Source organism: Phocoena sinus, chromosome 12 (genome assembly GCF_008692025.1).
Source record: "Phocoena sinus isolate mPhoSin1 chromosome 12, mPhoSin1.pri, whole genome shotgun sequence".
NCBI classification, from domain to species: Eukaryota; Metazoa; Chordata; class Mammalia; order Artiodactyla; family Phocoenidae; genus Phocoena; species Phocoena sinus.
The window spans coordinates 82,025,034-82,048,100 of record NC_045774.1 but is presented as its reverse complement, the minus strand read 5'-3'; the positions used below and the strand labels follow the sequence as shown (position 1 = coordinate 82,048,100).

Sequence of the window (23,067 nt, the reverse complement as noted above, 5' to 3'; positions counted from 1 at the left end):
TCCTCCCGCACCGCGGACGGAGGCGGCCGAGCCCGAGCATCCTCGCCCCCAGCGCGCCCGAGCCCGCGCCCCCGCCCCCGCCTGGGAGGCTGGGCTGCGGGAAGCGCCCGGGCGCCCGCGCCTCGCCAGGGCCACCAAAACAAAGGCAGCATCCGGGGCTGGGTGGAGGCGGAGGACCATGACAGCCCGGGCTCGCGCGCTCCCCTGCCCCGCCGCCGCCGCCGGGAGGGCTCCGCGGTGAGCCGAGCAGGGGCGCAGCCGCCGGGCGTGCGTCGGAAGGTGCGCCCGCGCCGAGCCCAGGCCAGCCGAGGGGCGGGCAGGCCGCGAAGATGTCCTCGGCCGTGGGGCCCCGCGGTCCCCGCCCGCCCACCGTGCCTCCCCCGATGCCCGAGCTGCCCGACCTGAGCCACCTGACCGAGGAGGAGAGGAACATCATCATGGCAGTGATGGACCGGCAGAAAGAAGAGGAGGAGAAGGAAGAAGCCATGCTCAAGTAAGCCTGCGCGGCCGCGCCATCCGTGCCTCCATCGGGCCGTTCCCCGCCGTCACCCGCTCCTACCGGCTGCGTGCGGGTCAGAGGCGGGCCGGGTGCCGGGTGCGGGCGGAGGCGCCCGCCTGGGGGCCGGGGGCGCGGGGCCGGGGCAGGGAGGCGGGTGGGAGGACAGGTGGCAGGCGGGGATGCGCTGAGCCCTGAGCCGGGAGCCCGGAGAGGACGGCTGGGGACCCAGGTGCCAGGGAGGACTGGGGGGACGGCGCCAGCCGGGGTGCGATGTGCCAGGCTGAAAAGAGCCGATTCCGCCCGCGTGGAAGGAAGGGCCCTGGGCCGGGAGCAGGTTGAGGGGCACAGGCTGAGCGGAGGAAGGGGAGGTGGGCGAAGAGCTGCTGGGAATAGCTCTTCTTTCCCTGGAGTTGTCGAGCCGGCGGGGATTGCCCCAGCCGAGGGTGTCAGTATTGGTGTAAGAAAAATGCTTATTGTGAGTGTTCATTTTGCTACTCATTCATCTCACAGCTCGAGGTTGGGTCTTTTTTTTTGGGCAGTTGCCATCTTTGGTAACCTGCTTCTTCAGCGTCTCTCTAACCTTTGCTTCGGGGTCTTCTGCACGGAATACCTGTGTGAAGACAGATTTTCCTCCCCGTATACAATGCCATTGGCAATGCAAAGTTTTTAATAACGGGAGAAGCTGATGGGGACTCTGGCCTGAATAAAATAGAGGTTCCTCTTTACTGGTTTCCAAGGGAGTTCCAGGGCCTTCTCGTTTCCTGGTGCAAGCCGTACCATGAGGGGACTGATTATTGCACACATCCCCCCTTCTTTAAAGCCCATCAACCCTTCAGGGGATCTCCATCCAGCGCCCAGTTTTCCTGGGTCTGGGGAGGGGACGGGTCTGGTGGCTGGCTAGGCAGGCGCGTGTGACACTGCCCTGCCACCTGCCTTAGTCTCGGGCGAAACTGCTCACAAGGTGCTGGCCTCCCGCCGCCCTCCCACCCCCGTGCAGTGGAGCTGAAGGGGACATGAACCCTGCCTTGTCCGGACGTGAACCCTGCCTTCCCCGAGAGGTCCTCCTGTATTGGGGAAAGTTTTCAACTTGGCAGTGAGGAAATCTAGAGGCCCTGATGGGAACTTGTGCCTTGGTTCCCCGCGTTAAGGCCAGAAGGTGTATCTGGGGCAGAAGATCGGAGAGAAGAGCCGGAGGGAGCCTGTTGCATGTGGAGTTACAGCGGAGAGCAAAGGGGGGGCGGCACCCCCGTACCCCAACCCGGGCCCAGTGCACGCCCTCCCGCCTCTCCCCCGCCCACCCTCGGGATGGCCTCCTGAAGAGAAGACGCTGTCACAGGAGGGAAGGTTCCCTCGTCCCCCTTGGGGCAGCAGAGCCTAGCAGCAGCAGAGAACTGGAGGGGCTGCATCCCCAGCCTGCTGGGTCTCCACTAGCGCAGCTGCAGCCCAGATGGGAGAGGGGGCGTTGAGGGAGAGCAGTGAGGGCTAGTCACAGCACAAGAGGAGAAATCCAGTCATCCCTGCCCTTTGAACGTAGACGCAGAGAGAGGGGCCATTAACTGGGAAGGCTGGAGCTGGCCTGGTTCTCTGAAGAGCAGCAGGTCTCTGGATTCCCTGCTCCTTCTTAGCCACAAAGCAGGGACTTGAAGCCTGCAGGCATGCAGGAAGCAGAACCTCGTTAATCCGCTGCCTGTCTCTGGTGGAAGGTCCCTGGCGCTGCAGGCTTCCCCTCGTCTGAGACTGGAAGTAATGCATGGTGTCTGCTGGTGCTGTTGTCTGTCTGTCTGGTTGTCAGTCCGTCTTGTCCTCACCCGTCACAGCCCCCCGCCACCTGTCCCGGACACCTCTTCTGCTGGTCAGGATGCACAGTTTTGCTCCCATTCCTTTCAGTGTTCACTGCAGACAGCAGGTGGACAGAGGCCTCCAGCAGGCGATGGGAAACATGGGCTGCTGCCTGACTGGGAAGGGAAGGCGCAGGGCAAGCCAGTGGGCATCTCTCCTCTCCACTGGCTGTTTCAGGGCTGGTGGAGAGAGGGGCTCTAAGTGGGGAAGGGGGAGTTCTAGGAGGGATCAGATCCTACAGGCTTCTATGGACAAATAAAAATGAAGGACACCGTCCAACTGTTCACGTCAAAAGCATCTTTCCCACTGCTGTGCCATGACTGCTCTCCCTGGCACGCACGTGGTGTTCCTTTATTGCAAGGATTCTCTAGATATTGCAGTGTGTGATGCTGTCACACCACAGCCTCTGCAATCGCAGGCCTCGGCACTAACTAATGTCTTGGCCTTCTGTGTGGTGGCAGACTGGGGATGTTTTGGAATCCCAGTTTGCTGCCATGGAAGCCTGTCATGTTGTCCCCAAATCAGTGGAACAGAGATGGACTTTTTTCTAGAGGGCAGTTTATGTCTTAAAAACTGAGGACTGTAGGGGTTATTCAGATGACACACCTATATGGGAACTTGATGACACAGAGTCATGGATGGTGGCCCTTTCTAAACTTTGCATAAAGGTAAACTGGGAAACAGGAGGCTTTTCACAGCCTTTGAAATAGTCGTTAAATTGGAGATGAGTTTTGGCGGTAGCGTGCGGTCGTTCTATCACACATCTGAGAATTTAGTCCCACGACAGGCCCTGCGAAGCTAAAGTCCTGGTAACTCAGCATTTAGACTTAAAATTCCCCTTGGTCATTACTGCAGGGCCATCGGCTGAGCTCCCTACTTCCTGTGTGTGCTCTCTGTTCACAATTTGTAAAAACAGGCACTAGTAGAGAGAAGAGAGAAAACTGATGGGCGAACACGCCAGAGAAACGTTATAAAATATCAATTAAAATATATTCGTACAGTTTCATCAGCCTTGGTTGTATATTACTACTTGAATTTGGCCTCAATAATGTCTTTAAATATGTATAAATGGAAAAGGATAATGAAGCTACTTTCACCTCAAGATTTCAGGAATAATTTTCTTTGAAATTATAAGTACTTTGTCATAAAAATAATTCATTTTGTTGGCAAAGTGCACTGATTTCAAATACCATTGCCATCTAACAAAAAATAGTTGATTCCTGCAAATAATTTCTAATGGTTGATTTAATTCCCTGCAGAAAGAAGGTCTTTCTTCATCTTAGTAGGGTTTTGGGGTGTGTGTAGATGTGTGTAGGTGTGGGTGTGAGTGTGTGCTCTAGAAGTCTTTTGAACCTAACCTCCTCAATGAATACTCCTTCAAGTAACTGTCACCAGACCCCAAGAGCCAGTATATTCCATGGGTTTGAAAACTGCATTATCTGGGACCTAAATCAGAGAAAGGATCTCATTAGATCTTAAAATCCTATTTCATTTCTATAAAAGCTTCATAGAGAAAGGAACTATAGAGTAGCAAGACAAGAGAAAACATATAGAAGCAGAGATTGAAAACGATGGCTAGTGGCTGGGAATTGAGAACCGTGTAGGAATATTTAATAGAATTACTAACATTTATTGAGCATTTACCTCATGCTGGCCATTATTCTAAATGGTTATTGAACCAAATGCCAAAGAGTTGAACTGTGTTCAAGTTCAATATATGTATATTTGGATTCTCACAAACAGCTTGTGCAGAAGGTAAGTGGGGTCATATAACCCCCCAAATCCTCATCCTGCCCTTAGAGGGTTCCTGGAACACCTTGAACCTACTCACATAATATGGCCCGGCCAGGATTCAAACCCAGACCTTTTCTTCCAAGTCCAAGTATCATCCCACATGCTGCACTATCCTTTTACCAACAAGAAGCCTGTACTTCATCTACCTCTTCCTTAGATTAATGTCTGTTCGTCCCTCAGTTTCAGAGGAGGGGTTTGACAGCTTAGGCTGATTCAGATCAGCTGCTGATTTTAGGAGACCCTGGAGCTTCACCCACACCCTTAATAGAATTTCCCAGTGGATTGAGGGTGAGGGAATTGTCCCCAGTTTGAAGATAATAAAAAGCACAATGGTAAGTCCATTAATGTTGGACCTGAGCATTTGGGTTCAGATTCTAGTCCTGTCTCTTAAATTGTATAAATGTGGGCAAGAAAATTAAATTGGGATTCTAGGAGGTTCTTTTTTTTTCTTACAAATCCTACAATTCATTGTGTGATTTGATTTATAAAGAATATTGACTTTTGGAATTCTCCCTCTCGCTTAACAGGGAACCTCACGCCTACTAGCTCTTCAAACATCTGCAATACCTACTTCCTTTGTGAGAGGAGAGACAAAGTAGAGGGGTAGAACCCTTGCACCTTCAGCTTTTCTTTCTCTTTTTTCTCCCTCCAACCAATTATAATATTGTGACCCAAAATGTATCCAGAAGGCTCAATTAGCAACTGGGAAAAGAAGGAAAGGTAGTTGGGGGCAGCTGGGGTAGAGTGAGGACAGAGTCCCAGAATGTAGGTTATCATGTTTTCATTGAGGTTTTGCCAAGATTTTCATGTCTTACACCCCAAAATATTCTCTCATGTTGCTGAGGCAGAGGTGGGTAAGAGGGAAAAGAGAAAAAGCAAAGAGTAATTTGAGAAACTGCTAAAGCATGAGCAGGTGTCTACATGTTCCCAGATGCTGTGTTAAGTAGAAAAGTCGGAGAGAGGAAATGTCTAGTCTCCTTCACACCCCTAATGGATAGGGTTACATCTAGGGAAGGTTATCCCAGAACCATTGCAGTTTTCTGCTTTCAACAAAAACCTGTCTTAGTAAATGTGCATGCCCAAATGCTCATGGAGAAAATTCAGAAAAGAGAAGCCTACCAAAAAAAAATTTGAAAGAAGTAAGGCGTTGTCAAAGAGAATAGAGGGTAAGAAACATAACACTTAGTTCACATTTTTGCCAACCTGTCTTGACTCTCTTTCACCTCTGTTTATTCCTTCTTAACCAGAAGTGAGGGGCACCATTGCTGAGGTAAATAGTTTACTAAGTCTGGAGTAGAATATGGAAACCAGTGTGGGCTCTAGGTGCCCCTGCAGACTTGAATAGAAACACAGCACCTTGGGAGTGTTACTCGCTCAACCGGTCAGATGAGAGAGTGGTTTGAATTTAACCTGAGCAGTAAGAGCCAGCTTCCTGCAAAGATATAAAGTAGCAATTCCTGCAATAATATTACTATCTTCCTACATCTGCAATATGCAGATGGATGAGCTTGCTGTACCATGGATTGTAAAGTTCATTTATCGTTATGGACTATTTTATATCTTTAAACAACTTCTACATTTTGTCCTGTGATGGGAGTTGGGTATTTTCGAGCTGGTCCTTAGAGTTGAACTAAGTTGGCCTGAGGCAAGAGGCAACTAAAGTAATAGAACCCAGAACCCACATACGTGGACACCTTTAGTGTTCTTATAAGTCTTTCCAAAAGTGCATTAAGCTTTGGCTATTATGGTTTGTTTCCTTCTTCCATTGGGGAAGGGGCTTAACATTTAGGCATTTGGCTGGATACGTTACATATTTCACTCTGCCCCATATGCTCACCTCTTGAGAGGTCTACCTTGTAACTATTCTATTAGTTTCTGTTAGTGAAATTCCCAGAACTAGCTCAAAGCCTTCCAAACCCTTTCCTTATGACATTTGATCCTGGAGTGCAGAAACTAAGAAAGATGTCACGTGGCTAGTGGTATTTTCCAGCCTTTTCCCGAGGACTCCAGTCTCCAGGCTCTGGAACGGGCCACAGGTGCTGGCTAACCCGTGTGCACCTGTGCTCTCTGATCTGACTCATTAGCTGTCAGTGCTCTCAAATGCCTCCGCATCTTTCCTCCACCATGAGGTTCTCTCTTCTGTCTACTATTGTTCTGAATTTTGTATGTTCGGTAGACTATTTCTAACAAAGTATCATGTGTTATTCAATTCAACAATAAGACCACTGTGTCAGGTATGAGACTTGGGTCAGGAATTGGGCTGTTGAGTAGAGTAAAGAGAGAGTCTTCTGCCTTAGCCCGACATTGGCTTAGTTCCTACCATTTTAAGACTGCTGTGACCAGAAGGGGAGGTGAGCATCAGATAGTTAGATAGAGCAGTGGACTAGATTCTGCTCTTAATACTGACACTTTCTATAGGTGTAAACATCAATAAGTTAACTCATCCGCACCCCAGTTTCTTCCTGTGTAAGATGAAAGTGATAATGTCTGCCCTTCTAACCTATGAGGCTTTAGCATGATGGTAGAGGCACCCTAAACTTCAAAATGCTGTACCAAGGAAGGGTGGCATTATTAACTTTACTTTGTAAGATTATAGAAGAATCCCCAGAGCATCTTTTCCTGTGACGATTGCAGCTACTAGAGGTCCCGCGGAGATGGGTTCTTGTAGAAGAATCCATCCATCATATCGTGCTAGCAGGGAGGTGTGTTCAGGGCTTCAGCCACCAGGGTGAGAATTTGGCGAAGAGATCAAAGGTAAAATGAGTCCAGGGTTTGACATGAGGTTATATTTGCTTCCTTCCATTTTTCTTTCTTTCTCATTAAATAGCACACAAATGTCTTTAGCACAAAAAACAATGTGGGCAAAGTGATAGAGTTTGAAATACCTAAAAGGCAACCTTAATTCAAAAGTAAGCAGAGAAATTAGCTTAGGGTCATTCCCTCAACTTTTGCTAGAAAAAAATTGGGAGAAACGGACTGATGATTTTAGTGTCACTGGATTTAATAAGTTATTCACTTTAAATTAGCTGAATAAGGGGCCATATACTTGTCCAGTAGTAATTCCTCTTTCATATCAGTTTACTGTTGGGTATGGGTTAGATTGAATTGATTGTATGTGTTGAAGAACTTTTTAGGATTCTGTGCTGGATGTCTCAGGCTTTCTTATGTATATTCTTACACTTTTACTTCAGGTTTATGTACATTTATTTTGATCTAGGTCAGTGTTCTGTGGATGGTGAAAGGGGAATATACTGCAGAATTAACCTTACTTTTTTAAAATTTATTTTATTGAAGTACAGTTGATTTATAATGTTGCGTTAGTTTCTGTTGTACAGCAAAGTGATTTAAGTTTTATATATATATATATATATATATATATTCTTTTCCATATTCTTTTCCCTTATGGTTTATTACAACATATTGAATATAGTTCCCTGTGTTATACAGTAGGACCTTGTTGTTTATCCATCCTGTAAATAATAGTTTGCATCTGCTAATCCCAAACTCCCAATCCATCCCTTCCCCACCCACCTCCCCCTTGGCAACGCAAAGTCTGTTCTCTATGTCTGTGAGTCTGTTTCTGTTTTGTGAGTAAATGCATTTATATCATATTTTAGATTCAACATATAAGTAATATCATATGATATTTGTCTTTCTCCTTCTGACTCACTTCACTCAGTATGACAATTTCTAGGTCCATCCATGTTGCTGCAAATGGCATTATTTTATTCTTTTTTATGACTGAGTAATATTCCATGTATATATGTACCTCATATTCTTTATCCATTCCTCTGTCGATGGACAAATTGGTTGTTTCCATGTCTTGGCTATTGTAAATAGTGCTGCTATGAACATTGGGGTGCAAGTATCTTTTTGAAGTAGTGTTTTGTCTGGGTGTATGCCCATGAGTAGGATTGCTGGATCATATTGTAACTCTATTTTAGTTTTTTGAGAAACCTCCATACTGTTCTCCATAGTGGCTGCACCAGTTTACGTTCCCACAGTGTAGGAGGGTTCCCTTTTCTCCACACCCTCTCCAGGATTTAGTGTTTGTAGATTTTTTGATGATGCCATTCTGACTGGTATGAGGTAACACCTCATTGTAGTTTTGATTTACATTTTTGCTCTAATAATTAGAGATGTCAAGCATCTTTTCATGTGCCTGTTGGGCATCTGTATGTCTTTTTTGGAGAAATGTCTATTTAAGTCTGCAGAATTGACTTTAGATATTCCTTCATCTTTTGCTAACTTGTGAAAACTTCTCGTACATAAGAACGTTTATTTAAATAAAAAATAGAATGTTTCAAAAGAAAGTGGCTGTACATGTTGGTTTGCCCAGGACAGTATCTGTTGATGCCACATTTGTGCTGTAATTATGGCTAGTATCCCTTTCTCTCAGTTTTGAATTTCAATCCAGATGATACATTAAATTATCTCCCTCTTTATAAATTTTGCTTTCCCTGAAACAAATTATTCATTTAAAACTTCAGAAAGTTTAGGCAGTTAACTGTCGTAAAATATAGCAATTAGTAATTATCAATAAGTAACACAAGCGAGTTGTAGATGTAGAATCTTGAAAATCATCTTTTGGTAAATGGAAAGGCTTTTGCTGAGAATCATGTGTTATCTTTAATGGATTCTCAGTGGAATGCTACCTTTTATGACAAAGTTGAATTTAAAAGTTCAAAACACTTTTCAAATAATAGTAACAAGGAATGCAACCTCGTGCAGGGCTCTCTCTCTGAAGATTTTTCTTCAGGCCTTGCAAAGGAGCAGCCTGTGATTTAGAGAAGACATTTAACTGGATTTTAGGATGCAATATTCTGATCATTCTTCTGAAGTTTAGATAGTAAAATAAGATAATATTACAGAAAGTAATTTCATGCAATTTGAAAGTAAAGTGTTTAATTCAATATTAAAGAAACACAATGAACCAAACAGATATCTTTATGTAGTGTAAATGATAATACCTTGCTAATGATTTACATACTATTTAGTATATATTTTTATATTTCCCATCATTATGTCAGATAATGATTGTCTGGGAGATGCCATTATATTTACATAGAGAAGGGATGTGAATTGAAAATCAATTAAGGTGTCTGTACTGTCATGTAAATGTCCTACAGCTTAGCTTCTTTTCATGGACTCTCATGCATGGTCTGCATATTCACACATGGGAACTCCTATATTGATGGAGCTTTCTGTCTGTATTTGCTAGACTTTATGTAGTCTATTCGATTAGCTCCCAACTTACATTTCTGCACGCAAAACATTCTTGATCAATATGTGAGCAGTTTTCTTAATCTCAAGAATATAGAGTTATTTTATTTTATTTATTTATTTTTAACATCTTTATTGGAGTATAATTGCTTTATAATGGTGTGTTAGTTTCTGCTTTATAACAAAATGAATCAGCTATACACATATATATATCCCCATATCTCCTCCTTCTTGCGTCTCCCTCCCACCCTTCCTATCCCACCCCTCTAGGTGGTCACAAACACCAAGCTGATCTCCCTGTGCTATGTGGCTGCTTCCCACTAGCTATCTGTTTTACATGTGGTAGTGTATATATGTCCATGCCACTCTCTCACTTCATCCCAGCTTACCCTTCCCGCTCCCCATGTCCTCAAGTCCATTCTCTCCACCTGTGTCTTTATTCCTGTCCTGCCCCAAGGTTCTTCAGAACCTTTTTTTTTCTTTAGATTCCATATATATGTGTTAGCATGCGGTATTTGTTTTTCTCTTTCTGACTTACTTCACTCTGTATGACAGTATCTAGGTCCATCCACCTCACTACAAATAACTCAGTTTTGTTTCTTTTTATGGCTGAGTAATATTCCATTGTATATATGTGCCACATCTTCTTTATCCATTCATTTGTCGATGGACACTTAGGTTGCTTCCATGTCCTGGCTATTGTAAATAGAACTGCTGTGAACATTGTGGCACATGACTCTTTTTGAATTATGGTTTTCTCAGGGTATATGCCCAATAGTGGGATTGCTGGGTCATATGGTAGTTCTATCTTTAGTTTTTAAGGAACCTCCATACTGTTCTCCATAGAGGCTGTATCAATTTACATACCCACCAACACTGCAACAGGGTTCCCTTTTCTCCACACCCTCTCCAGCATTTATTGTTTGTAGATTTTTTGATCATGGCCATTCTGACTGGTGTGAGGTGATACCTCATTGTAGTTTTGATTTGCATTTCTCTAATGATTTGTGATGTTGAGCATCCTTTCACGTGTTTGCTGGCAATCTGTCTGTCTTCTTTGGAGAAATGTCTATTTAGGTCTTCTGCACATTTTTGGATTGGGTTGTTTGCTCTTTTGATATTGAGCTGCATGAGCTATTCGTAAATTTTGGAGATTAATCCTTTGTCAGTTGCTTCATTTGCAAATATTTTCTCCCATTCTGAGGGTTGTCTTTTCATCTTGTTTATGGTTTCCTTTGCTATGCAAAAGCTTTTAAGTTTCATTAGGTCCCATTTGTTTATTTTGTTTTTATTTCCATTTCTGTAGGAGGTGGGTCAAAAAGGATCTTGCTGTGATTTATGTCATAGAGTGTTTTGCCTATGTTTTCCTGTAAGAGTTTTATAGTGTCTGGCCTTACATTTAGGTCTTTAATCCATTTTGAGTTTATTTTTGTGTATGGTGTTAGTGAATGCTCTAATTTCATTCTTTTACATGTAGCTGTCCAGTTTTCCCAGGACCACTTATTGAAGAGGCTGTCATTTCTCTATTGTATATTCTTGCCTCCTTTAACAAAGATAAGGTGACCATATGTGTGTGGGTTTATCTCTAGGATTTCTATCCTGTTCCATTGATCTATATTTCTGTTTTTGTGCCAGTACCGTACTGTCTTGATTATGTAGCTTTGTAGTATAGTCTGAAGAATATCGAGTTATTTCAAAGTTGTAAGTGATCAGTGCACAAGTGTCACATGACACATTATCGTTCTTGTAGTTGAAACATAGCTCTTAACATGCAAGGAGAAGCTCTTTGTTTAGGTGGCTAGTTGTTCCATTTTTGATTTAGGGGGTTTACATTTTAGAAGAATTAGGCAGATGGTGTTTGTAATATTTATGGAATTCATAAATCAATGTATCAGTTTTCTTTATATATAGGGTAGTACATATATACACATTCAGAAGTTCTGTCCAGGTCAGAAAGATTAGTGTCTTAGTAGAAAGAGATGGAAACAGAAGTAAAGTAACCCAATGGCTTTCCTTTTTTTAAAAAAAAATGCTTAGCAGATTTATCTGCCTTAGCTATCTCTGTCTTGTAATATATTGGAGCTTAAGTCTTCTTTCCTAACCTTTTTTTTTCTGAGAAGAAAATGATACATTTTACGCTCCAGTGTCTGAAATAAAGGGATATCTATATGAGCTGGCTGATATATTTTAGATATTACATTTTTGATAAGAGTAAAAATTATAAAGAGATTCTACTTCGATATTCTTCGGAATCATCATAACAATTGTCATAAAATGTAATTTGGAAAAATAAAATACCATAAAATCTTCTTACAATTAGGCTGAATATTTCAATTTATGGATGTCTATGTTCCCTAGGCCAAATATAGTGACCTAATATATAGCAGCCTGGAGTAAAAACTTGATACCAGTCTGGAAAAGATAGTATCATCTGAGTATTGTCCCAGACACAGGTATTAGAAAGGGATTTCATGGTATTTGTAGCTGTAATTGTCAATGTTGAGTAGAACTATGATTGAAAATCAGTCAGATGGCTTTCTAGTCCTGCCTTCTATAAAGATCACAAGGTGGAAGATTCCTGGAGTCCCACATGCAATTAAGAAAAGCACAGTCCAAATGGATAAACAGCAAGGTACTACTGTACAGCAAAGGGAACTATTTTCAATATCCTGTGATAAACCATAATGGAAAAGAATACAAAAAAAGAATGTATATGAGAGAGAGAGAGAGAGAGGGAGCTCTTCTTGCGCTTCCTTCTATAATTCCATTTCCTTCTGATTTGCCTTTTTCTATGCAGTTTCTAGTCATGGACTCAGTCACACTTATGTGTTTATGATCCCAAGTCTGTGTTACTACATTGGAATTTTCTACTAAATTCTGGATTTGTGTACCTGACCACCTGCTAAATGTCTCCACCTGGATGTCCCATAGGTGCTTCAAGCTGAGTGTTACCCATCATCCATTTCTTGACCTTCTGCTTAAACTTGATGCTTTTCTATAATCCCTGTCTCTGTGGGTAGATCACCATTGCAACTGCTCATTCATTCTGTTGTCAAATTCTTCAGATTCCATCTTCTTTGAATTTCTCCTTTCTCTTCCAATTCCATTGCCTTTACTTGAACGCAGACTCTCATCCCTGCTCCCCTGGATGCCTGCAGTAACCTCCTAATTCCTTTCCCTGACACCAGCCAGACCTCCTCCGGTCCCCACACTGCTGTCGGGGGAACCTCGCTAAAATCCATCTGATCACGTCCCATCAGGAAAACCCCTTTGCTTTCAGAGTAAAGTTTAAACCTCCTAATCTGCAACCTGCATCTCCTCTCAGGGGTCCGCACATAGCCTCCTGCCAGTGCCTTAGAGCCTCGTTCCCAAGGCACCATTGCTGCCTCAGAGCTTGGTGGCTCCACTTGTGCTTTCCTCTCTGTCAGGAATTTCCTTTTTCTTCATCTACCTCATGCTTACATAGCCTTTCAAATTAGCTCATGACCCCTCATCTGGCACATCTTCCCGGACTTTCCAGATTAATTTTTGTGTGTGTCCTCTGTGCACATCTTTTCTGTAACCTTGTTCCCCTGACACTGTCACCTCAGCATCAGCTCCTGAAAGCAGGGTCATTCTCATTTGTATCTGTCATATGAGCACACTGCTTGCCATGTGATAGGCTCCTGGATTTTCTAAACAGTGTGTGAGAATGAATGAATCCATCCAGAGGATGTGGAACAGAGGAGTCATCTGAGGCTGCTGGATGGATTCACAGGGTATGAGTAGGTGTCTGGAGTGGGAAGTTTATTCTAACCAGGAGAATTCTATCAGCAGATTCTGAGAGCAAAAAATGAGCTGAGTGTTTTGGCTATTGAGAGAAGCAGGTTGGCCAGAATTTATGAGGAGAACATTCTGGCTGTTAGATATTACAAGGTGAAATTGAAATAGGATTTTCAGACGGTGTGTTGTACTCTTAATTTATCATTTATAGCTTTTGGAAGGACAGCATTCTGAAAGTGCTTGAGTGTCAGTGTTGGAGGATGTAAACAATATAGTTTAAAAATGAATCCTCTAGGCAGACAAGCCTAATGGAAACTTTTCCTTTGAATTAAAACATCATTAACTTCAGTAAGAGTGTAAAGCATAATATGGGTTCTCTGATTTGATGTTCAGAATTAGATTAGATGCTTATGACCGTAAAGTATTATACTGACTATATTTTTAATTAAAAAATGCTCCCTGGTTAAGTCATATTCTAAACGTTTTTTAAGATTGAAGTATAGTTGATTTACAATGTTGTGTTAGTTTCAGGTGTACAGTAAAGTGATTCATGATACATATATATCTATTCTTTTTCAGATTCTTTTCCCTTATAGGTTATAAGGGAATGTTGATTAGAGTTCCCTGTGCTATACAGTCCTTGTTGATTATCTATTTTACGTATAGTAGTGTGTATATGTTAATCCCAAACTCCTAATTTATCCTTCACCCCCCACTTCCCTTTTGGTAACCATAAGTTTGTTTTCTAGGTCTGTGGGTCTATTTCTGTTTTGTATATAAGTTCCTTTGTATCCTTTTTTTAGATTCCACCTGTAAGTGATTATCATATGGTATTTGTTTTTCTTTTTCTGACGTACTTCACTCAGTATGATGATCTCTAGGCCCATCCGTGTTGCTGCAAATGGCATTATTTCATTCTTTTTTATGGCTAAGTAGTATTCCATTGTATATATGTACCATATCTTTATCCATCTTCTTCCAGACTTAAACTCTTTGAAAGCAGGTGTCTTCTTTTACTCATCTTTGTATTCCCATTGCCTAACCTGTGGCTCTTACACAGTGGGACCTCAGCACGTGCTGGCTGAACTGAGCTGCACAGTCTGAAGACCCAGGGCACAGAAATACTGGTCTTTCTTTCTTTTTTTTTTTTTTAAACATCTTTATTGGAGTATAATTGCATTACAATGTTGTGTTAGTTTCTGCTTTATAACAAAGTGAATCAGCTATAGGTATACATATATACCCATATCTCCTCTCTCTTGCATCTCCCTCCCACCTTCCCTATCCCACCCCTCTAGGTGGTCTCAAAGCACTGAACTGATCTCCCTGGAAGCACTGGTCTTTGACACAAGACAGCTAGACCGAGCTGAGATGGGGATGGGTGGGACCTTGGAGGCTGCCTGGTCCAGGGCTGGCAAATACTCAGGATGCACAGGCAACTTCCTGAAGATGGAACAGCATCGCTGATAAATGCTGGATGCCTCAGAACCTTTCTAGATGGGGCACTCCAAGCCATCAACTGATGAGAGTTGCAATCAAGATAACACATTTTAGCCACTGCAGATTTATTCCAACTCCACTTTTAAGAAGAGAAAACTGAAGCCCAGACATCCTTTCAGCTTTTCATTATTAATTAGTGAGAGAGCTAAGTGTAAGACTTGGGATTTTCTTTCTCCTGGTCCAGTATTTTTTCCACTGTCACCCTACCTCCCCACAGTTTGATTTTAGCTACCATCAAATTCAAACAATTAATTTTTTTTCAATTTTGGTTTGACTTACCTGCTCTGTAAGATTACATCCTGTTATGGAAAACTCCAAGGCAACCTCTAATTACTTTGTTGACTTTGAATTTGGTTATATTTCATATTAATCAAAATAAGTTGGTCATTTACAGGGATCAAGAAATACTTTACTTAAAGATTCCATTTGCAGTGGTATTTGTTGCAATTATATTTAAGTTGTATCAATACTTCTTAACTGTGATCATTTTATTTTTAATTTTTAATACATCTCTGAAGGAGACAATGTTTTCAATATGCAGTAATTTATTTATGATTCCAAATAGCTTTTCCTACCATGCATTTGAATTACGTACAGATTGAAATCATGTCTTGTTTTTTCACTTAGGAAAGCCAGGTGGTTTTCGTTATTGTGAGAACTTTCCTTGGTTGTCCTTCATTTGGAGGTTCAGCTTCAGCTAGACTGTTGGTCAATGACCCAAAGAAAGAATCAGGGGGATAGGGAAGGGATGGCACCCCACATAGAGCTCTGGGAACACTCCCGTCTCACCCATGCACCTGTACGTATAAATCTCACACCCATACACCTGAAAACTAAAGTGTTCTTTCCGTAAAGTCTTCTCTAAGGAAGTTAATTTTATCTCATTCAGAGAATTCGCATGATCTAGACATGATTTGCTTACTTTTTGTAACCACAACACTTACTGTGAATTTTGCCCCAGTGGCCGTTCTGGAAGAAACAGGCCTATCTCCATATGCTCCCACCCTGGCCGTGCTAATTGGACTAAAGATGGACATGATCCAAATCCTCATGATTCATTGGCCAGCCAAGGACTAGTAATGTTCTCTTTCAAAATGGAAATAAGAAACAGTCAGGGGGTCAGGAGAGTGAATGATACCCATTTATTTTTTTCTTGGAACAAAAATGGATTGAGCATTTATTATGTGCCAGATACTGTGCTGAAATTAATACAACTATCCAGAGCCCATGATCTTTGCAGGAGGAGGTACATTTTACTTAGGTAAAATTAAAATTCAACGTGAAATTAATGTCTCTGATGAATGCAATACAGGACAATATATGATACTTTGATCAGCGAATATAAAGCAGAGATTCGGATGGAGATCAGGCTGGCCAGGAATGGCTCTCCCTGGAAACGACAGTGGGACAGAGCTAAGGTCTGAGAATGAAGAGGAGTTCGTCAGGCAAATAGGGAGTGAGGTACCCAGCAGGCGAGGAGAACAGAGGGTCCCTGGTGGGAGGCGGAAGGGATGAGTCTGAAAAAGTGGAAGGAAGCCAGTGTCGTGGAAGAGCAGAAAGAGAGATGGCCTGAGAGGGTCTTGGAAAAATAGGCAAAAGCCTGACAACGTGGGGTCTTCCAGGTCATGGAATAGAGCTTTATCTTTATCCAAAGAACTAAAAGGTTTGGCAGAGAGATATGATATAAGCCTATTAGTATTTTTAAAAGATCATTCTGGCTACAGTATCAAGAACTGATTGGATGAAGGCCCAGGTGTGTGTACAGACCCAGGGGAGGCTATTGCAGAAAACCCAGGTGAGAGATGCTAGGAGCAATGGCTTCTGTGGGGCTGGCAAAATGTTTGGATTGGAGAGAGATTAGGGAAGCAAAAGCCACACGTTTTTCCTTTTCATGGGTTGAATATGAGTAGACGTCTGACTTGTGCCACCAGATTTGGAAAGTATCTGGAGGAAAGGAAGGGAGACCCTAAGTTTGGTCTTGGTCATTTGGCTTCTGCAGGCTAATAGGCTAGGAACTCAGAAGAGAAGATGGCTGGAAATGTAAACTCCCAGTGAAGCATCCCTGCATAGGTGGCAATGAAGCTACTGGTGAGGATGAGTGTTGAGATCCAGGAATGAGCCTTAAGGAATCTTCACTTTTCAAAGCTGAAAGAGGGCAGTGACCTTGCAAAGACATTAAAGAGAAAGAAAGGTAGGATAAAACCCTGGAGACATTGTGTTAAACCAAATAAAGGGGAAGAGAGTATTTCGAGGAGGATAAGACACTCTCACTAGGATGCCTAAAAAAAAAAGACTGGCAGCATTCAATGCTGAGGAAGAATTTCACCAGAATTCTTATACATTGTCTATGGAAGCATAGTAAGGTAGAACCACCTTAGAAAAATGTTTGGTAATTTCTTTAAAAATTAAACATGCTTCTACATTATGATGTAGCGATTCTAGTTATAGAGAGAAATGAAAACATTTATTCACAAAAATTCTTATACAAGAATGTTCATAGCAGCCTTCTTCATAATAGCCCTAAACTGGAGATAGCCCAGATATACATCATCAGAAGCATACACTTAAACCTAGCAACTTAAAAACTAATACAATATTGTAAAGCAACTATACTCTAATAAAAATTTTTTTAAAAAGAGGCAATCAAATATTATTGAACCAATAAATGTAGAAAAGAATAATAATAATAGAGATGTGGCAAGTAATTAATGAATAAAATATATCTTGTTACTTTCCTGGAAACAAAATAAAAACTATGGTATGTTCACCCAATGAAATACTATCCAGCAATGAACAGGATTAAACCACTGATACATGAACACTTACATGAATCTCAGAAACATCATGCAGCATGGAAAAAGCCAGACACAAAGAGTGCAGACCATATGATTCTGTTTCCATGAAGCTGTAGAATAGGTAAAGCTAATCCATGATGTTTGAAACCAGATTGGTTTTCTGTTTTATGGTAGCAAGGGTGAGGGCTGGACAGGAAAGGGATAGGAGGCACTTTTCTGGAGGGAAAGTAATGCTCTATATTTTGATAGGGATGTATATTATACATATGTATGCATTCCTCAAAACCGATCAAACTGTACACTTACGATCTGTGCATTTCACTGTATGTAAATTATATCTGAATTACTAAAAAACTAATTCTGCTGAGACATCCAATGCAAGGAAAACTGATAAATAACTATTAGATTCAATAACAAGGAGATATCCCTGGTAACTTTATACATGCAAAATCTTTCCAGAAGTTTGGGAAGAGGGTCATGGAGAGATACCAGGAGGGATATGAGAGGTAGGTCTAATGTGGGCCTCTTTAAAATGTATTTAAATAAAATAAATGTAAGAATATTTATTGAAACTCGATGGAATGAATGTAGAAAACAAGATGGTTTGAATAACAGAGGGGGTACATTTGTGACTGGAAAGATGAGGGACCTCGTGTCTGATGGTTTCTATTTTTCTGGGAGGTAGGATTTGAGTCATCTGAGAGTGATGGGGGTTGGAGATTTGAGGGTAAGGACGAAAGCCTGAAATAGTTGAGCTGGAAAGCAGGAATGTGGATGTACCAGGAGATTCCAGAGGAAACCACGTGCAAGAGGAGTCAGCGGGAGGGAGACTTTCAGATACGAGACGTGCAGATGAGAGAGGCCTTTTGGCCCTCAAGACGCCAAGCAGAGAGACTTTGATCCTGAGCTCTGGGCTGAGTCACGGTGAGGCTGTTTGAAGACTTGGCTGTGTCATCTTGATGGAGTTTGAGTAGGTTTCTGTTTCTTCCAGCCTAGAGAGAGCCCTGATTAGGGCTTTGTAGTTCTTCTTTTTTCTACACTAGAGACACTAGATATTCTCAAGTCTGTGTTGTCAGTTTTCACATTCAGAAAAAATACTTTTCAGTTCGGTAATGAGTGCATATATTCATATTAATATGTATATGTGTGTGTGTGTGTGTATGCACATGCATATGAAATTTCCGTAAATGAGCATTGTATTATCAAGATACACCGTCCTGCTCCTTTTTCACACCCCTCTCTTCAGTTCATGTTCTGTCCTCTCTCTCAGGATGCTCCTGTTTATTTTGACTTGAATGCATTTGGGGATACAGAATAGAGAGTGACGTGATTGGCTTCACATCCTTTACCGTGAGGGACAGCCTGGCACACACGGTGTGATGGGAAAAGCTCTGACCACTCCAGTTTGACTTGTTTTCCGTCCTCGTGGTTAGAGAGTAATCTAGATTTACTGTCGGTCAGGTTCCCTAGAAACAAACTCAGATGGAGATTCTTGTGCAAGAAGTTTCTTAAGCAGTGCTTTCAGGATTAACATCTGTCTGGGAAGGGAAGCAGCAAGTTGGAACGTGGGAGAAGGTGGGCTGCAACGCAGGTCCAGTAAGGCCTCGGTCAGCCCCTTGGGAGCTTTGAAAATAGTTACAATATTCTTGCATTGATGGGTCACCGGATTCATGCCACCCAGGGCATGGGACCTGGACGTCGGAGACCCAGCTCTCGTTAGCAGGGGACAATTCAAAGGGAGGGCTGGCAGCTAAGAGCACCCCCTACATACGGGGGAGTAAGTCCCCCACCTTGAACGGGGCATCTGGGCAGCTTTGCAAAGCATCACTTAATAATTTTAGCTGAAAATCAAAATAAGAAATTTGGTAAAGTTAAACATTTCTTAATTGCCTAAAAACTTAAGGAAGCCAAAGGTTAAATATGAAGTTAATTAATAAGATAAACCTATGATTTACGAGCAAAATTGAATATTTAAATCAATTGTTAACAGTGTCCAGATTGTACAACTCTTATGGGAGTTGGACAGTATCACCCAAATCTTACATTTTAAGTCAATCTATACAACATTGGAAAATGCCTGCGAAGCAATGAATAAGATTTGTGGAGGGTGGTGACTTCCCTTGGGAACTGATTTCTCTATTTTTTTTTCTATATTTAATTGGGAAGATATGCCTTCATGAAACCTTTATTTAGCTCTATAATATTTCTTCCCACCAATTTTCTATAAACAGCACAATCCACCTGGAACCTCAGACAGTATGGAAGATGTTCAGTGATGGGATTTTCATTGAGTGACATAAGTTTGGGGGCAACTGTGGCACAGAGTTCTTGGAAAATCCACTCCTCCTATTTAGACCACGGCTCCCCAACCATCCTTGCCTTCTGTAAGCAGTACACTCTGTGGACTCCTTGCTATGTAGGAAAACAGAGAAGTGAATTTTAGAAGATCCATTCAGTGTTCAGTCTAAATACCCCATTGAATGAAATGTATGCATTTGTCAGAAAAAATAATGCAAGCAACTTTCAAGTTTTCATGGCTTAACAGAGTAAAACTTTATTTCTCACTTGCACAGCTCCTTGTGGGTTGGGTGGCCTCTTCCCTCAGGAGGTAGTGTGACCTCCAGAACACGTGGCCATGGCCAGGGAAGAGGTGGATGGGGGGGCATCGAATGGACGTATGTCACTACTGCTCATGGGCCACTTGCTAGGGCCAGGCAGCTGCGAGAGAGGACAGGAAATGTGAGAAAGCACGTGGATATTGGTGAGCAATTGAGAATGATTAAAAAGTCAGTATTTTATTAATTAAGCCCCTTGATTCCAGATAGGAAATAGTTTACTTTCCTCGATATAAACATATCAACCCGTTGAAGATAGAAATCAATATTTAGACTCATGGAATTGGAGTCAAAAGGGACTTCTGTATCCAAATCACTTTTTTCCACACTTGTCTGGTGGATTTGCCCCAGAGTTTGGGGGAGCAATAGTGAGTAGACAAGGAGAAGGGTGGTGGGCAGGGTCTGGGCACATAGATGCTATAGTGCTATAGCTGCTGCATCCCCAGATCCCGGCCTTAGCTCCTTGATATTTTGCCTTTGGGGGATCTTACTGAAGATGAAAAGAGTTCTGCAGCAAATGGAAATATCTGAAAACTACTCATCCATTCCAGTTCACTCCTTTTGTAGCTGTGGAGGTTTATTCATCCTTTTAACCAATATCTTTGAGCACTTGCTATGCAGCAGGCCCTGACGTAGGCTGTGGGGACAGAGCCCCTGTCCTGCTCGAGAGGTCACCCTGGCGTATCCCAGAGAGTGCCAGTGCCTCCCCAGCATCCAGATAAGATCTAGAATCCCTTTCCCTATCTCTCGGCCCTGCCTGACATGACAAGGAGACTGTGAACTGAGAATATTCTGAAGACATGTAGAAAATCCCAGCATGGACATGACTAGCTCAGGAGGGCCCACACTTCCCATGGAAGATGGCTTCTATCTTGGAGAAGGAACACAAACCTCCCTGAAGTTTTTTTAAGTCCAAGGTATGAGCATCGTTTGGACTTCCTTTTTCCTCACTTCTAACATCTAATTGGCCAAGAAATTCTCCTCTCAGAGTGTACTTTGCTTTCCTTATGACCAAGTATTATCAACAACTAACATTTGCACCTAAAGCAGAGAGTGCTTGCGTACACAATCCTTGTTGGTTCTTCTTCTGGCTCTGTAGAGTCAGTAAGTAAGACAGTTATTACTACTATCCCTGCTTACATAAAAGAAAATAGAGGAAAAATGATTTAGGTCAAGATTACGCAGCATGAGGACTGAATGCTCCAGGAACTGGGAAATAAACTTCATCGTCATGCTCTTACAACCAGATACTGAATGCGGGTCATAAAGAAGAGTCTGTCTGATGTGCAGTTTTACCACTACTAGTAGTAGGAATTATTATGGGATGCAGGGAAGGGAGAGCCTGAATGTGTGCATTTCGGAATCAAAGAGGCCTGGCTGTGCATCCTGGGCTCCAGGATTCACTGGGTGACCTTGATCACTCCGGTGTCCCTGCAGGGTCTCATCTATGGCACGGGGCTGGGCGGAGGAATAACCAAGAGAACAATGGTTATATGGTGCCTTTGACACAGCCCTTCATCCATGGGCAACGTTAACAACTTTGGGCTATAATAATCGTGACTTATAACAGTGTGACTGTAAATAGTATTGATTCTGTGCACCCAGTGTTCACATCTCTTTGAATATAAAGACAGGTGCATCTACGCTGTGTGAGCCCTGTTCCAGCTCAGAAGTACAGAACTTGCTGTGTTGATGCTACACAAAGGAATTTTGAATCACAATTGGAGCCTCAGTTCCAACTGTGTGCTGAGGTGGAATACCCCTATTCATTGGCATGGTTTTAGCACAATGCAGTTACCTGAGCTTTAGGAACACACAGAAGAAGCTGGGTGCTTTCTTCTATCCAACTAGGGTAATATCCTTATTTTGTCAGCAATTTGGAATAGGTTTACCATGCATTATGCCTGCAGATTTAATTCTTCCCTTTTGTTGTTTTACTAAGGAAACATTTGACTCACCTATTTAGTTTATAATCTCAGATGAATGCATAGGGATTTACATACATAATTCATATGGTCTATATTCAGTGAGACAGATTGAAGCTCAAATATCCTATTTCCTACCATACATAATCTTTGTACAAGACTGTCTTATTTCAAAAATTAACAGATTTCCACATTGAATCAATGGTCCTCCTGAGTAAATATTTATAATAAATTCTGAATAAAATAATAAAAATTGTCTTCAAAACATTGTTTAAATGAAAGGCTAGTATGAACTTATACTGGTGAATAGTTGGAATAATGTGGATATTTTTATACAAAATTAGGAGTAATAAGAGTAGTTTTCCAATATTTTAAAAAGACGTATACATCACAGTTCTGCACCTTTGCTGAGATTAAGGTATAATAAAAATACTCAGAAAAAGATATAATAAAAACATCTAACTATCACTACCAAGTTCTAGCTCATAACAAGCATATATATATGTATATATATATGTGTGTATATATATATATATATATATAAACACACACACACACATATATATAAAACGCCACATATATCATAATGCCTGCTTTTAACTCATGAGAAAATCAAGTGCCCATAATAACAGCCTGTGTTTTGTTGCTGAAACTCTGGTACTAGCATGTAATGCAAATTTTCTAAAAGATACATTTCCTTCTAGAATTTTCTTTATACTTAATATAGCAATGACTTAAAGGAATCAATATAAGTCTGAGAATTAATCCTCAATTTTGTCTCCTTCAAATTTGAAATTAAGAGGCTGACGTGTTTGCCTTTTTCCCATCAGGCATCACTAAATCTTTCATGCTGCCAGTTGGTACGAGGGCTGGATGATGTGAAGGTGTATGACTATGTGTCCATTTACCCTTTGGACTCTTGGTTCCGGTGTTCCTGCACCTCCACCCCCAAAGAGGAAACTCTTTGGCTTTCAGTTTCTCTTTCTTTAGGGAAGAAATCATGGGTAATTTGGGTGGAAATTTAGGCACTTTATCTCTGTCTTCCTTTCTTTGCTCTCTCTTCCTCCTGATTACAGGAGACAGAAATCTGAGAGCCTTGGTGGGGAATTTTCCCA

The 23,067-nt window shown here is 42.0% G+C and overlaps 1 protein-coding gene across 1 annotated transcript in view; it reads left to right on the top strand.

Annotated features, from left to right (window-relative positions):
- The first annotated feature begins 329 nt into the window (after positions 1-329).
- The window catches only part of RIMS1 (regulating synaptic membrane exocytosis 1), a 475,475-nt gene continuing 452,737 nt past the window's right edge, over positions 330-23,067 (top strand). The window contains 1 exon segment of the mRNA XM_032650909.1: positions 330-493. Coding sequence (XP_032506800.1) covers positions 330-493 — 164 coding nt within the window.